Source organism: Brassica napus, chromosome C9, assembly GCF_020379485.1.
Source record: "Brassica napus cultivar Da-Ae chromosome C9, Da-Ae, whole genome shotgun sequence".
NCBI classification, from domain to species: Eukaryota; Viridiplantae; Streptophyta; class Magnoliopsida; order Brassicales; family Brassicaceae; genus Brassica; species Brassica napus.
Window position 1 is genome coordinate 11,633,170 of NC_063452.1, and position 15,975 is coordinate 11,649,144.

Genomic DNA, 15,975 nt, shown 5'->3' on the forward strand with positions numbered 1-15,975 from the left:
AAGAAGAGTCTTTACGGTCTCAAGCAAGCTCCAAGACAATGGTACAAGAAGTTTGACTCCTTCATGGTGGATCATAACTTCAAGAAAACCAAGAATGATCATTGCGTCTTCATAAAGAGGTACGAAAGCGGCGACTTTCTCATATTACTGCTCTATGTTGATGATATGTTAATTGTGGGTCAAGATCGCAACAAGATAGCCGCATTAAAGAAAGATTTGGGAAGGTGTTTTGTGATGAAAGATCTGGGGCAAGCGAGACAGATTCTTGGAATGAAGATCATTCGGGATAGGCCAAAGAAGGTTTTATGGTTGTCCCAAGAACAATATGTTGAAAGGGTGTTGGAGAGATTCAACATGCACAAAGCAAAGCCGGTGAGCACTCCACTTGGTGGACATTTCAAGCTAAGTTCGAAGCAAAGTCCAACAAGTGAGAGGGAGAAAGAGGAAATGAAGACTACCCCATATGCATCAGCAGTGGGCAGTCTCATGTATGCTATGGTGTGCACCAGACCCGACATTGCCTATGCTGTAGGAGTTGTGAGTCGCTTTCTAGCGAATCCAGGAAAGGAGCATTGGAAAGCAGTTAAGTGGATCCTACGCTATCTACGAGGCACAACGAAGAAGTGTCTATGTTTTGGCAATGAAAAATTGGAGCTGAACAGTTACACCGATGTAGATTGGGCTGGTGATAAAGATTCAAGGAAATCAACATCAGGCTTTGTTACTACCTTTGTAGGGGGAGCTGTTTCCTGGCAATCGAAACTACAAAAGTGTGTTGCCTTATCCAGCACGGAAGCAGAATACATCGCAGCAACGGAAGCATACAAGGAGATGTTATGGATGAAGAATTTCTTGCTTGAGTTAGGAGTAAAACAAGAAAAGTACAACATGCTATGTGACAACCAAAGTGCTATTCACCTAGCAAAGAATCCAACATTTCACTCTTGCTCGAAGCACATCGACATTCGGCATCATTGGATTCGAGTAGTTCTTGAAGAGAAGCTTCTACATCTCAACAAGGTACACACTGATGAAAACTGGTCAGACTTTATGACCAAGGTATTACCGATCAAGAAGTTTGAAGATTGCTGCAAAGGCACGGGGATGACAACGGTTTCGGGCTAAATCGGGAAGGGGGAGATTTGTTGGGTTTTCCCTCATTAGCCCAAGAATAATAACTAATCAAGTTATAACCCAAGAGCCCAAGAAGAAGAGATATGTAGAGAAAAATGGAGAAGGATGAAGAAGTGTGTAGAAGAAGAATTGTGTAGAAGAAGAGAGAAAGTTATGGAGTTAGATATTTTGAAGTAAATAATAATTTAGAGAAATCTAGAACTTGTTGGAGTGTGCTCCTCCACTTGTATAAATAGGGGTGCTTGGCACCATTTGTAATCATCTCACATCAAGAAAACAAAGAGAGAAAACATTTGTAAGAGAGAGTTCTCAAAACAAAATCTTTGTAAACCCTTTCCAAAATTATAAAGAGTCTTCTTCTTAAATCTTTTAGTTGTCTAATCTCATCTTCATCTCATCGATATTGGGTATTTTTCCCAACAGACGGAACCACCATGTTTGTCCAAAAACAAAAAGGAACCACCATGACTACTCCAGGTTACTCTCAGTCGTTTAGCCGCAGCATCGCCGGAGAATCGTCCGGATTTGATAACTGACCCTATCGTGGGCCAGCCTTGAGGGCCAAGAAAACTGGCTGTGGCAATGGCTACAGCAGCGAAAATTACCCGCGTTACTAAACATATATATATAAAGGTTCGAACTTCAAACTTAAGATCAAAACTCTTGAAAACCATGAATGTTTAATTTATTCTATTCTTTTTATTTTATTTGTTTCCGATTTCCTTTTTTAGATGGGCAGATGCCAGATGGGTTGTTGGACAGACCAATTAGCTAAAGGCCATAAAAATTAAGTAGTATGTATGAATGTAATAAATAAGAATTCAAGGATGGATGCCTCATGAAAATATATATTATAATAGATCAGTTTTTGCTCAGTCCTCAGCGCGCCACGTCATTGTTTTGTGGGCCCTATTAAGCCCAGTGGACCAGAAGATGTTAAAACGATGGGCTTCATTCAGACAAAGCCCAGAGCATCTTCGGCTACAAGACAAACATCTTCAACGGTCACAACTTCAGTCAAGGAGAAAGGCAAAGCAGCCAAAGGTACGGAACTCTCGCCTCCCAAGATGCAGCTCAGCAAAGCCCAGTGGACCAGAAGATGTTAAGACGATGGGCTTCACTCAGACAAAGCCCAGAGCATCTTCGGCTACAAGACAAACATCTTCAACGGTCACAACTTCAGTCAAGGAGAAAGGCAAAGCAGCCAAAGGTACGGAACTCTCGCCTCCCAAGATGCAGCTCAGCAACAGATACGACGCTCTGAAGGATAAGGATGACTGAGCTGTCAGAGACACCTGTCAGACCTCTAGATGGTTCCAATCGTTTGTATAAATAAACCTAGAGTCACTCTTGTAATGGTTAAGTTTGAGAATAATAAACTTCAGAAACATTCAGTAAAGTTCTTTGTTTTCCATAGCTCTCTGACTGCGCTTATGGTATCAGAGCCATGGATGGAAATCAACCTCATGTTACCTCTCTCACGATCACTCAGGTCGTTACTTTGAAGCTCAAGGAAGGAAATTACCTTCTATGGAAGCTTCAGTTCGAGCAATTCCTGTCAAGCCAGATGCTTCTTGGCTATGTGACCGGAGCTCAACCTAGCCCTGCCGACACGATCACGGTTCGAAATGGAGATCAAGAAGTCGAAGCTCCAAACCCTGAGTTTCTCCGGTGGTTGCAAAAAGACAAACTCATTCTCGCTTGGATCTATGGTACTTTGTCTGAAGACGCTTTGAAATCTATTTATGGTCTTCAGTCTTCCCAAGAGGTTTGGCTTGCGTTGGGAAAGAAGTACAATAGGGTTTCAGCAACTCGACGTCTCGATCTTCAGCGGCGTGTTCAAACGACGGTCAAAGGCAACAAGACGATGACTGAGTACCTTTCTGAAATCAAATCTCTCAGTGACCAGCTTGATTCGATTGGTGCTCCAATCACTGAGCATGAGAAGATCTACGGTGTATTGAACGGTTTGGGTCGAGAATATGAAGCTGTTACCACCGTCATTGAGCACTCGATGGATGTCTTTCCTGGTCCGTGCTTTGAAGATGTCGTTCACAAGCTCACTGGCTTTGATGATAAGCTCCGAACCTATCAGCAGCAGACTGATGTTTCACCTCATCAAGCCTTCTATACCAACAGAGGAGGATACTCTGGACGAGGAAGAGGCCAGAACAGAGGAGGCTATCGTGTTCGCGGCTCTTACTCCACGCAAGGTCGAGGTTTTCCTCAGCAGTTTGGTCAAGGCGCGCAAAGACCATCCTCTGCTTCTGACAATCAACGTCCTACATGTCAGATATGTGGCAAATATGGCCATCCAGCCTACAAATGCTACAAGAGGTTCGATGTTAACTTTGTGGTCAGTGATCCTCCTCCTCAGGCGAATGTTCTCACAACGGTGGCAGCTCACAACCAGTCCACACCATCAGGAGCTGAGTGGTATCCAGACAGTGGTTCATCGCATCATGTCACGAACTCGGTTGATCATCGTGATACAGCTCAGCCGTATGCTGGTTTGGATCAGGTGATGGTTGGTAACGGTGAGTTTCTCCCCATCACTCATGTTGGTTATGCTTCCATCCCGACTCAGTCAGGTAAAATCCCTCTTTCTGATGTTCTTATATGCCCTGATATCACCAAATCTCTGCTGTCAGTGTCAAAGCTCACAGATGACTTCCCCTGTGAATTTACTTTTGACTCTACTACTGTGTGTGTAAAGGACAAAGCAACCTGCAGAGTTCTCAGTAAGGGTAACAAGGTTAAAGGACTTTATCGGCTGGATGTTCCGCAGCTCTTGACGTTTTATTCCTTTAGACAGCAAGTTGCAAGCGATGGAGTGTGGCACAAGAGACTAGGCCATCCAAATGATCAAGTTTTGAAGCATCTTTCAACAATAAAAGCCATTTCGTTCAATAAGACTTCTTAGTCAATGTGTGAATCATGTCAACTTGGCAAGACATGTAGACTTCCCTTTTCTAGTTCTGATTTTCGTTCAAGTAGACCTCTTGAGAGGATACACTGTGATGTATGGGGTCCTGCTCCTGTTGTATCAACTCAAGGCTTCAGATTCTATGTAGTTTTCATCGATAATTACTCAAGATTTTGTTGGCTCTACCCACTTAAAATGAAGTCTGATGTGTTTACTATCTTCAAAGCCTTTCAATCTCAAGTCGAAAATCAGTACAAACAGAAAATTTCAGTCTTTCAGTCTGATGGTGGTGGCGAGTTTGCTAACAAGAACATGTCTGATCACTTCACAGCAGCTGGAATCAGACATTTTATCTCTTGTCCTCACACTCCAGAACAGAATGGCATTGCAGAAAGGCGTCACAGGCACATCACAGAGTTAGGCTTGTCGATGATTTATCAGAGTCATCTGCCCTTAAACTTGTGGGTTGAGGCTTTCTTCACATCTGCCTTCCTTAGTAACCTATTACCTACAACGGTCAACAACAAGATGGTCAGTCCTTTTGAGCGGTTGAATGGAAGTCCTCCCATCTACACTGCACTAAGAGTATTCGGTTGTGCTTGTTACCCTTATCTGCGACCTTATGCCAACAACAAGTTTGATCCAAAATCTCTTCTCTGTGTGTTTATTGGCTACAACGAGAAGTACAAAGGGTATCGCTGTTATCACCCACCTACTGGTCGTGTCTTTATCAATCGTCATGTGCTTTTTGATGAAGAACGAATGCCGTATAAAGACACTTATCAACATCTCCTTCCGTCTCCATCTACTACTCTGACTACAGCGTGGAGTCTGCAACATAAAACAATAGACTCAGCTCGTGAAGACATTATGAACCAGAGGGTTGATGAAGACATTGGTATATCAGTTTCTCTTTCTACTCAGCAGCCAAATTCTCCTGGTGCTTCTCCAGCAGTATCAGCAGGGAACCAACACAGCTCAGACTCGTCAAATGCATCACAGCCTCCACTGGATCCTGTCATTCAAGAAGTGGATCAACCAGTGGGCAACACTCATGGCATGACGACAAGAGCAAAAGCTGGTGTTATGAAACCCAACCCGCGATATGCTTTAATCACTGTAAAAGGAGTTCCTCAGCCTCCGAGAACAATAGCTGAAGCTTTGAAGCATCCTGGTTGGAATGCAGCAATGGGAGAAGAGATTGGTACCTGCCAGGAGACTAAAACTTGGAGTTTAGTATCTCTACCACAAGGGGCCACCCCCATTGGTAGTGGATGGATACACAAGACTAAATTGAACGCAGATGGGACTGTACAGAAGCTTCGTTCAAGACTGGTTGCTAGAGGCAATGAACAAGAAGAAGGAGTTGATTTCTTAGAGACTTACAGTCCGGTGGTTCGAACTGCAACGGTTCGAATGGTGCTTCACATTGCAGTTATTGAAAGGTGGGACATCAAGCAGTTAGATGTCAAGAATGCATTTTTGCATGGTGACTTATCTGAGACAGTATATATGCGACAACCACCCGGGTTTGAAGATAAAGAACATCCTGAGTATGTTTGCTTGCTTCACAAGGCAATCTATGGTCTCAAACAAGCTCCTCGTGCTTGGTTTGATAAGTTCAGTTCCTACCTTATTCAGTTTGGCTTCATCTGCAACACTTGGGATCCCTCACTGTTTGTGTATCAGAAGGATCGTGATGTTATCTTCCTGCTCCTTTACGTTGATGATATGGTGCTTACTGGAAACAACCAGACGCTAATACAACGATTGCTTAAAGACCTGAGCAAACAGTTCCGTATGAAGAACATGGGACCTCTCAGTTATTTCTTGGGCATTCAGGCGCAGTTCACTCCAACAGGACTGTTCCTTAACCAAGAAAAATATGCAGCAGATCTTCTTGAAGCCGCAGGAATGCAGACTGTGCACCCATGTCAACACCTTTGCCTCTGCAACTTGACAGAGTCCCACATCAAGAAGAGTACTTTCAAAATCCAAAATACTTCAGAAGTTTAGCAGGGAAGCTTCAGTACCTCACCCTTACCCGACCAGACATTCAATTTGCTATCAATTTGGTTTGCCAAAAGATGCACAAACCGACGATGGCTGATTTTCATCTTCTGAAACGAGTGTTGCGTTATCTCAAAGGCACGATTCAGATGGGTCTGTATCTCGAGTCCGATACAAATTCACAAGTGAGAGCTTATTGTGACAGTGACTGGGCAGGGTGTAGAGACACGAGACGATCAACTGGAGGTTTCTGCACTTTTCTTGGCACAAACATCATCTCTTGGTCGGCAACAAAGCAAGATTCTGTCTCTAGATCATCCACTGAGGCTGAGTATCGAACCTTGCCTGATACTGCTGTAGAACTATCCTGGATATGTTCGATTCTGAAGAGTGTTGGAGTTCCTCAACCTGAAGTAGCTGAGATATATTGTGACAACTTGTCGGCAGTTCACTTAACTGCTAATCTGGTACTGCACAAGAAGTCCAAGCATTTTGCTACTCATTACCACTTTGCGAGAGAGAAGTTTGCAGCTAGGACTTTGGTGGTGAAACACATTCCCGCAGCTCAACAACTTGCAGACATCTTTACTAAACCCCTGCCTCAGCACAGCTTCTATGATCTTCGTTTCAAACTCGGTGTGGCCTTTCCACCCACCTCGAGTTTGCGCGGGCGTATTAAGCCCAGTGGACCAGAAGATGTTAAGACGATGGGCTTCACTCAGCCAAAGCCCAGAGCATCTTCGGCTACAAGACAAATATCTTCAACGGTCACAACTTCAGTCAAGGAGAAAGGCAAAGCAGCCAAAGGTACGGAACTCTCGCCTCCCAAGATGCAGCTCAGTAACAGATACGATGCTCTGAAGGATAAGGATGACTGAGCTGTCAGAGACACCTGTCAGACCTCTAGATGGTTCCAATCGTTTGTATAAATAAACCTAGAGTCACTCTTGTAATGGTTAAGTTTGAGAATAATAAACTTCAGAAACATTCAGTAAAGTTCTTTGTTTTCCATAGCTCTCTGGCTGCGCTTAGGCCCCACTTTTAAAAAGTGTAAAAAAGTGTCAAGCCCATGGCTCGAACCCGGGTTATTGAGATATAAACACCAACATTTATACCACTAAGCTAACTGATACCTTTGTACATTGATGGCCGAACCTAATATATATTTATGAAGGTCGGAAGTGTGTTATGGGTTTCATTTTTAAATGGGATTCATCACGTTATATGAAAAAAAGCTTAAGTTTGCAATAATTATGGTTTTCCTATATTGTAAACTGTTGCAGTTTAATATGGGTTTTTTTTCATAATTGTCTCAAACAAGTCTGAGTTACAGAGTTGCGCCGTGTGTATGTTCGTAATCTATTTTTTCACCGGTGAACTCTTCATGTCCCCATCTTAAATCGCTTGATCATAAATGTTCCTGATTTGTAGCCCCTCTGTAAACCATATATATATGATTCTCATCTTTGATGAACTCAATCTGCATCTCCACAAAACTCATTGATTCCTCTTAGCTTTAACCATCTTCTAGAAAATGTTTCTCTCTGCCTCTCTAGTTCGTCAAACCGGCGTCCCGGCGTCCGTCACTCAACCTTCGAGTCTCTCCGTCTTGGTCTTAGTAGTTAGAGCATAGCCTCTGGCTTCCTCCGCTTTTGGGATTCCCTGAACTTCAAGAAAGACAGGAAGTTTGTGGGAATCACGGTTCTTTTCCTCGATGAAAAGGTAAGTTAATCTTCGATCTATCACACTTATTTAACATAATTGTTTTAATTTATTTCCTGATTATTTGTTGGATAATACTATTTGCAGATTCCGTGATTCATGGGTTTACTCCCGTCGGACATGCTAATCATTACATGCCATCTTTGAAAGCAGATTCCACTGTGAAAGTCAATCGTTTTGAGGTTGCTAGGTGCTCCAAGTGATTGCGAACACAAACTTAGAAATTGGTAAACATAGCATATTTGGCAGCTCCAAGCAAGATTACAAACAGGCAAATTCAAGTGGAATGACATACCAACAACTGAAACTGGTAATTAGTCAACAACTTATCCCATATTTTCCTTATCTAAAAAAATCTACTGTGTTTCTGATCTATTTTTTCATCTTCGCAACTTTAGCCTCTGTCATGGATAGTTCTCTCCCAAAAATTGCATTGACTATGGTTTCTGGGAAGAAAAAGATCTTGCTCCTGAAAAAAGACCGTGACAACCCTGTTGTAAGATTTTAGTTTGTGCAGAACAAAAAACCTTGATTTATTTTCTATTTAGTATAGTGATAGTTGTTGACGATCATTAGTTATTTGCCAATATGTTTTTTATGCGGCATTTCAGAACTCTCCATTCCAAGCGGAACAGCAGATGGAAGCTAATTTTTCTGGAAGCTCCTCAACTTCAAGACAGAATCAGAAGATAGATGTTGGTGGGAGGTTAATCAAGGAAATACTTCAGAGAAGTGAGACGGCCTAGCCAGACTTCATCTTTTGTACAGCCTGAGCAAAGAGTGGAACCCACAAAACACGAGAGAAAAAAAAATAAAACACGAAATTAACATATTCAGATCTTCTCTCTTGCATGTCTAACATCTGGCGCCGACGAAACTCAACACCCACGGCAGACGAAGCTGATGCAAGTAAACCTCTCATCAATCATGCTTAAAATCAATCTACGCTTTTCAATCTCACAAACTAAGAAACAATTTTACCTACATGAATCGGGAAATTAGTGCCCAAATTCCCGACATGGAGAAAAAAATGAGTTGAAGTCCTAACAGTTTTTTCAGTATTAGACTAAAACACAGATTCAAGGCCCAGTTATTTTGAAACCCTAACATTTTAAATCCAAATTTATTATCTTTTTCCATGCACTATTTGATTTATATACAAACAACTACCTAAGTAAACACTAACAAGTTCCATTACCCTCAACTTTGAACATATAAAATATAAAAATATCAACATATGACTTCGTCGTTCATTCTTATATCAAATTCATCAACCTATGTAATATCCAAAATCCAATCAATCACATTATAGAAAAAAAACAATAAAATCCCGTAAACAAAACTATACAATACACCTATAATGTAGCCGACCTCGCGCTTGCGCGGAGACTATGCACCTAGTATTAATAATGAGGTTATCTCATTATTATCAAAATTAAAAATGATAATTCTACAATATCTCTTTACCTACTTATATTATTTCAAACGATAAGTGACGTTAAAGAAAGAAAAAAAGGAGGCAGAAGTATATTTTAGCATAATTAATAGTCTGCAATATTAAACAAAAAACAAACTTGGGGATAGATTTTCACAGTTTTACACCGTAACTGAGCAATGAGATAAATATGAATCAAAGAATATGAATCTTGGACAACTATATCTGAGAACCAATTCTGAAATAGACATCCAAATTAGGCAAAAAGAAAATGCCATTCGAATAGATTCAATTGTAGATAACTTTAAACTAAGAATAAGAATAAGTTCAAGATAAAAGACAAGCACTAACAAATGGAGTATGTTCGAATTCAAGTAAGCCGTAAGAAATTATTATTGTATATATAGATATCTACAACTCACTCCAAAACCCACACACAATACAAATATAATCATAAAACTCACCTCTTCCCAAATGCAGTACTACGAAACCCGTGAGAAAGAATACTACGATGTGGCTCAAGGTCAGAGCCGCCAGAGCTATGGCCAGAACCACCAGGGATATGGACAGAGCCAAAGTCGCCCAGTATATGGGAATAGTCCGACTCTGAACTACCGTAGCCACGGTGGGTTTCTTGATGGGTTATTCAAGGGTAAAAATGGTCAAAAGGGTCAAAATGGCTTAGGGTCGTTTCTAGGGCAACACAAGAACCAAGATACTAACCAGGGCCATGGACATGGGAAGCTCTTAGGACAGCACCAGAAGAAAACTCATGAGACAAACAAAGGTGTTAATGGCCTAGGAATGTTCATAAACAATGGAGAGAAGAAACATAAGAAGCAAAATGAGCACAAGAAGAAGAAGAACAAGGATGGGCATGCCAGTGGCAATGAGAGTGGAAGCAGCAGCGGTAGCGACAGCGAGTAAATCAAATACTTCCATAAACGTGATGCTTCTAAGGGAGACTATATAAACTATAAAGTACTTAGACGTAGTACTTTGAATAAAAAGCCACTTAGGTAGTTGCTGTCTCTGTGTCCCAAATATGAGTTTCACTACTATGAATATACTTTAATGCCTTTGTTTCAAATCCAACTGAGAAGACTAGCTAGAGATCATATAACACATATCAATTACCAAGAAAATTAGCAGTGAAATTCAAAACAAGTGATTCATATTTCATGATTTTTTACCAAGGATAAAAATGAATTTTACTCGCGATGTGATCACATTTGTGTGTATCCTTTTGTGTGTATCACATTTGAGAAAATTTGAACAATCTCATATTAATATACAATAGGGTAATATTTCCAAAGGAGTTGCAAGATCACCACCAAACTACAATTAAATCTAAGAAAAAATATAACGACGAGATCAACCATTTTTAAGATGCAAAGATCTGAAGAACAACTTTACCAGTTGGAAGTATTGCAGGATCTGCTATAGCGAGTTTGATGAATGGAAAAGAAATTATCAGTTACAGTTATAAATTTTAGAATTAAGGGTGTTTAGTAGTGAGAAATGAGAACATTAGTCTATAGATCATTTCAAACACTGTAAAAGGGGAAAATTACTATAACAAGAAGTTTTCCGGAATATAAGAAAAAGAACAAAAATAAAAATAAAAGAGAATGGTGATGCTATGGCTTTTGCTATGTCTAGTTAACGTTGTTTATATGTTTTAATGTGTTTGACTCTGGGATTGTAATAGTTAAGCTGCCGGTTCTTATCTCTGGGATTGTACTCTTTAGATCGTCAACTTATGTCTGTGGGATTGCATTTACGCAATCACCGGCTTTGTTTCGAACATGTATCGTCCGTTTAAGTTTATCAATAAAAATCAGATGACAAAAAAAGAGTGTTGATGTTGGTGGATTTTCATGATCCCAAAGAGACAAGAAAGATAGATTGAGATATTGAAAAATTATTATAAAAAGTAGAATTGTACATGTACATATGGATTTATATTATGGACCAAATGTAGAATTGTATATCCAAATGGACTAAATCGAGATTTGTTACGATGGTTTGGACCGAAATTTGCTTGGTTCATACTACCAAGTTGCAAATGTTAAATTATCAACGAGTGCAAAAAAATAGTCTTTTGACTAATCACAATGGAAGGATGGAATAAAAGGGACCACTATAAAAGCACTGGGCATATGGTAGAGACTGTGACATGTGCTTGTCTACCCTTCCCACCAGTCTTATTTAATAGCTTTCTTACCAACATCATGTTTTAACTTCGCACCAGTGTTCAATCTCCAGAAGCCTTGCTCAAATAAAATTGTAACGTATTAATAGTGGTTCACAGTACAATCAGAAAGTCCTTGGATATGATTGCATTATAAATTAAAAAAAGGAGCTTTCACAACCTCTTTCAAAAACTACGAGGCTTAAGTTTTAATATTCCATTATTTAACAAAAGATCCGGTTTACTTTAAACCCTAATTCACACCCAAACCCCTAATCTTCTCATCATTTCTTGAATCCCAAGTTTTCTTTTACTCTCCATACGATCGTGATCAAAATTCACAGTTTGTGTGATTTAAATGGCGAGAACTTCCCAAATAAGCTCAGGGTCGAACGATGGCATCCTCGCAAGCAGAAACCCATCAGTATCCACTCCCATCATCGTGTCTTCCTCCGCTGTCATCGCCGGAGAGTCCTCAGAATTAACCACAGTGGCAGTCACCGTTGCCGCCGGAGAAGACAGAATCTCCGACGAGGATGAATACGAAGAGTCCGCCGTCGCGGTGGAAGAATCTTTGCTTCCTTTTCCGTTCTTCTTGGCTCTCTCTCTTCTGACTCTCTGGCAAATCGTTTGGATCTTCCCGTCGACGGCGCTTTTGAGAGCTATTAGCTTAGAGGAATCCCCGAGTCCGAGCAGCTCGCTCGGGTCCTTGAGATTTGGGAAGTTGGGACGAGCGTATTCTCCGCGGAGCTTATAGGCGGCGCGATCGTAAGCGTAGGCGGCGGCTTCCGCCGTCTCGTAAGTACCTAACCAAACCCTCATCCTGTTTTGCGGCAGTCTTATCTCAGCGACCCATTTTCCCCAGTGTCTCTGCCTCACTCCTCTGTAAAGCTTCTTCCTTTTCGCCACGAAAGCTGCGGATGAGGAAAACAGAGGAGGAGGAGGAGGAGGAGGAGTGGAGACCGCTCTGTTTTGAAGGTGGAGTCTCTCGATAAGATCTCGTTGCTGGAGATAGACGGAGGAGCCGAGCTGCGGAGGCGGTGGAGGATTGAGAGTGTCTAGGGATGTTGTGGAGGACTCTAGGGAGGAGGGAGTGAGAAGAGAGAAGATTGAGTCGAGCGTGTTTGGTCCTCCTGCTAATATGATCTGAGACAAAGAAGCTCTTATTTCTGAGATTTTGGGACTGAACCTGGTCTGAAAAACATCATTACTTTCTTCCATTTTTCAAACTGTAAACACACAAAAGATTATGTCAGCAGAAACCGTCCCGGATTCTTGGAGTATAAGCAAAAAAAAATTTTGTTTAAGCAAAGAGAAAAAGATCAAAGAATATGATAACGGTGATGGTGAATTTTCAGGTTCAAAAGTGATGAAGAAAAATGTGATTTGAGATATTGGCTATGAAAAGAAAAATAATTATTTTTAAGATCTATTTGAAGGCTTTGTGGGTTATTAAAGTTCAGTTCAGCTTGTACATATTTATAGAGAGAAGAAGAAAACCCAGAAATGTTGCTTTACTGATTTCACATGGAGCTCTTTGACTTTTTTTTTAGTTTGCCAAGCTATTTTCACCATGATTTTTATTAAATGTTTCTAGTTTGAGACACTATGTTTCCAACAACATTTTATTTAATTAATAATCAGTGTAAGATAATTATAAGCACTAGCTTCGCTTTGGAAAAAAACCTTTGTCAATATAAGCACAAACTTGCATATCCTTTTACCAAAAAAAAACTTGCATATTCTTTAATTTTAATCAAGCTTTGCTTTGGAAAAAAAAACCTTTGTCAATTAGAGTGTTGAAAATTGTGAAATCGAAATTTAGCTAGTGATGAAATAAAGTAGACCACTGGTTGAAATCAGTATTTCTTAAACGTTTTCGTAGTCCTAGATAGGATAGTCTGGATGGACCATGGTGCGAGGAGACGCACCAGCCAGGTCATACGACCTAAAGACAAGCGTGTGATGGTCCAAAACGTGGTTAAGGGAATTAGATAGCTGGAACTTAACCAAAATAAGGTAGAGGCAAGCTCAAATGAGCCGGACAAGCGAGCCGGTAGCTGGATGAGGTCCGGGTGAAGTTCGATGAAGTGAATGGTCAAAATGGATCATGGGAAATTAAGTTTAGGTCTGGAAATAAACTAAGGGACTTAGAAGGATTGGAGAAGATAAAGGGAGCAAGCTAGAGGCAGTGTATAACAGCTGGGCGATGCGGTAAGCAAGCTCGACCAGCTAGGTGAAGTGCAGTGCAGCTTGGTGTAGCTCACTGAAGTGTAGGCCAGCTCCCTGAGCTGGATGGTCTAGCTCACTCAACTGGGTCAGCTGGGGATCAGCTCAACTCAGCTGAACTGAGTGTTCAAGTCTTGGGCAGTTGGGCCGGGTCTGGACAGTGGCTGGGCCATGTGGGCGACCCGGGTGTGATGATGGGCTGGTGGGCTCTTGGGATTGAGCCAGAAGCATGGGCAATCCATGTAGGATTGTTTTGGACATGTCCAGGAGTGGTTTGACAGTTCCAGGACGTCTGGTAACTGCCATAGGCGAAAGGGTGCAATATGTACTATTGGTTAAATCAATGGCCAGAATTGATACCGAAGGGATGCAATGGTTAAGATGTAACCACCCCTTCTTCTACAAAAAGGCAGGCAGAAAAACAGAGAAAACAAAGAGAATTGGTCGGATCCAACATCCAAGACCAAGAGTGGTTTGAAGGCCATAAAGAGGCAGTTTTGGGAGAGATCAAAGGAGAAGTTGTGAACGACCCTTTGATGGGTTCTGATTCGTGTTAAGAACACCCAAAGCATCCTCCAGGGCCTGAGAACACACGCAAATAGTCAGGGAAGAAGAGGGATGGCCGGATTCCACTTCCTATGGCCAAGAGAGCCTTAAGGAGAGAGGTGTGTGGGAAGGCAGTTTCATGAGAGTTAGGAACGACCCTGTGATGGTGTTTGATCATGGATGATCACGTCTTAGGCTTCCTCTATGTCTTGGGAACACACGCAAATATCCAGGAGAGAAGGGAGAAGGCCAGACTCCACTCTCAATGGCATGGACAGCCTTGCAGGCGAATGCAGTGCAGAAATCGGTTTCATGGGAGTTCAAGGGAAGAGATGAGCGAACCTTGCATGGATCTTATCATTACTGTAAGTATATGATAAGGGCTTGATAAAGACGTGGGTTTGAGGATCATGGCCGTTCCTGGTAAAGGAGGACACAAGATCAACAACCATCAAGTATAAGGTAACATGTTTATGATTACTTCCTAGTTCATGTTTTTGTCTCTTGTGGTGTGGTTAAGGCCAAGTATGGCACGCCCCTTGAAGACCATATGTTGTGATGTAAACTAAGGATCCAGGACCCTTAGAGAAGGGGCATATCTTAGTTGATCTAACTCATCCATGTGGGATGGAAGTTAGAGGCCACTCATTGGATAGTGATCCATGGTGGATTATGGTGTGTCTTGGTTCTGATCATGGTATGAATCAATGATCCGACTCATGGAGGAGACACATGGGGTCCTAGTACATGAGGAACCATGTGGAGTGCAAGGTCCAATTCGTTTGGAACCAACAGCAAGCCGTGGAGGTGAGTAAGGCCAGTACTAAGTGGCATAGACCACAAGTATGGGGTCGGGTGTGTTTATCCAAAGAAGGCCGTGTGTTATCTGGTCTTGGGCAAGGATGGACGACATGGTCCATAGGTGATGGATCAAGGTGTCTGATCTGATTGATCAAAGGATGCACCGGTTGTAAGAGCAAGATTGATCGGGTTCAATGGGACATGGTTCCATGGCCGGTTAGGTAAGTGTGAAGACTCATCAGTTCTGAGTCATGTGGGGTAGTTGGTTGATTGACTGAGGATCTGATGGGCATTATTAGTCCATAAGAGGACTTGGCTCCAGGGGAGCATACGCTTAAGACATGGAGGCACTGAACTAAGGCCTTTGGCCGGTTCAGGAATGAAGTCCATGGCTTAGCCGGGCTGTTCATGATCAGGATCCATATGATCCGGGTCGATTCATTGGATTTTGATTATGTGAATCTCTTAGTTGGGATTTATCATGAGTTTTCATGAATTTTAATTAATTTTTGGAGCACTTTTGGAAGTGGCCAGAAATGTAGCTGAAGACTTCCCAAATGTACTTTGTTTGTGGGGATGGTTGGCTGAATGACTAAGTACCAAAGGGAAGAGTTTATGCAGGCACAAGAAAGCTGTACGAGTAGTCGGGGAGCTGGTCGAAGCTACCTCGCAGCTCTATCAGCTGGAAGAGAGTAAATGGAACCTCAAGTGAAGTGTTCAGCTCAGCTAGCTGGATGAGCTAGCTCAACAGCTAAGTTAGCTGGGATAATGAGCTAACAAGCTCCGTGGATGTGGCAAAGGTATGGTCTAGCAATGTTGCATAGATCTAGATAGAAAGGTTAGGGGAACAGAACCTCGGATTTGTATGATTTGATTCTGGTTTAGGATCTACCTTTGAGGTAGTTGGTAGTTGGGTAGACTTACAAGAGCTGAAGTGATTCGACCGGACGAGTATTAGATTGGTTATAGACCAATGGA

General features: G+C 41.7%; 2 protein-coding genes across 2 annotated transcripts; one reads left to right on the forward strand and one right to left on the reverse strand.

Moving 5' to 3' along the window:
• The first annotated feature begins 9,598 nt into the window (after window positions 1-9,598).
• On the forward strand, window positions 9,599-10,317 carry LOC125593403 (filaggrin-2-like). The gene has a single exon (XM_048769978.1). It carries the CDS (start codon window positions 9,702-9,704, stop codon window positions 10,152-10,154), a length of 453 nt encoding a protein of 150 aa, XP_048625935.1. The 5' UTR covers window positions 9,599-9,701; the 3' UTR covers window positions 10,155-10,317.
• A 1,183-nt stretch (window positions 10,318-11,500) lies between these two features.
• On the reverse strand, window positions 11,501-13,022 carry LOC125593402 (ethylene-responsive transcription factor ERF061-like). Its single transcript, XM_048769977.1, has one exon. The coding sequence runs from the start codon at window positions 12,640-12,642 to the stop codon at window positions 11,776-11,778; it is 867 nt and encodes a 288-aa protein (XP_048625934.1). The 5' UTR covers window positions 12,643-13,022; the 3' UTR covers window positions 11,501-11,775.
• Between the last annotated feature and the right edge of the window lie 2,953 nt (window positions 13,023-15,975).

Excerpts from the sequence above, each read along its gene's own strand:
- LOC125593402 (XM_048769977.1), bottom strand. The coding sequence starts at position 12,642 with ATGGAAGAAAGTAATGATGTTTTTCAGACCAGGTTCAGTCCCAAAATC.
- LOC125593403 (XM_048769978.1), top strand. The coding sequence starts at position 9,702 with ATGCAGTACTACGAAACCCGTGAGAAAGAATACTACGATGTGGCTCAA.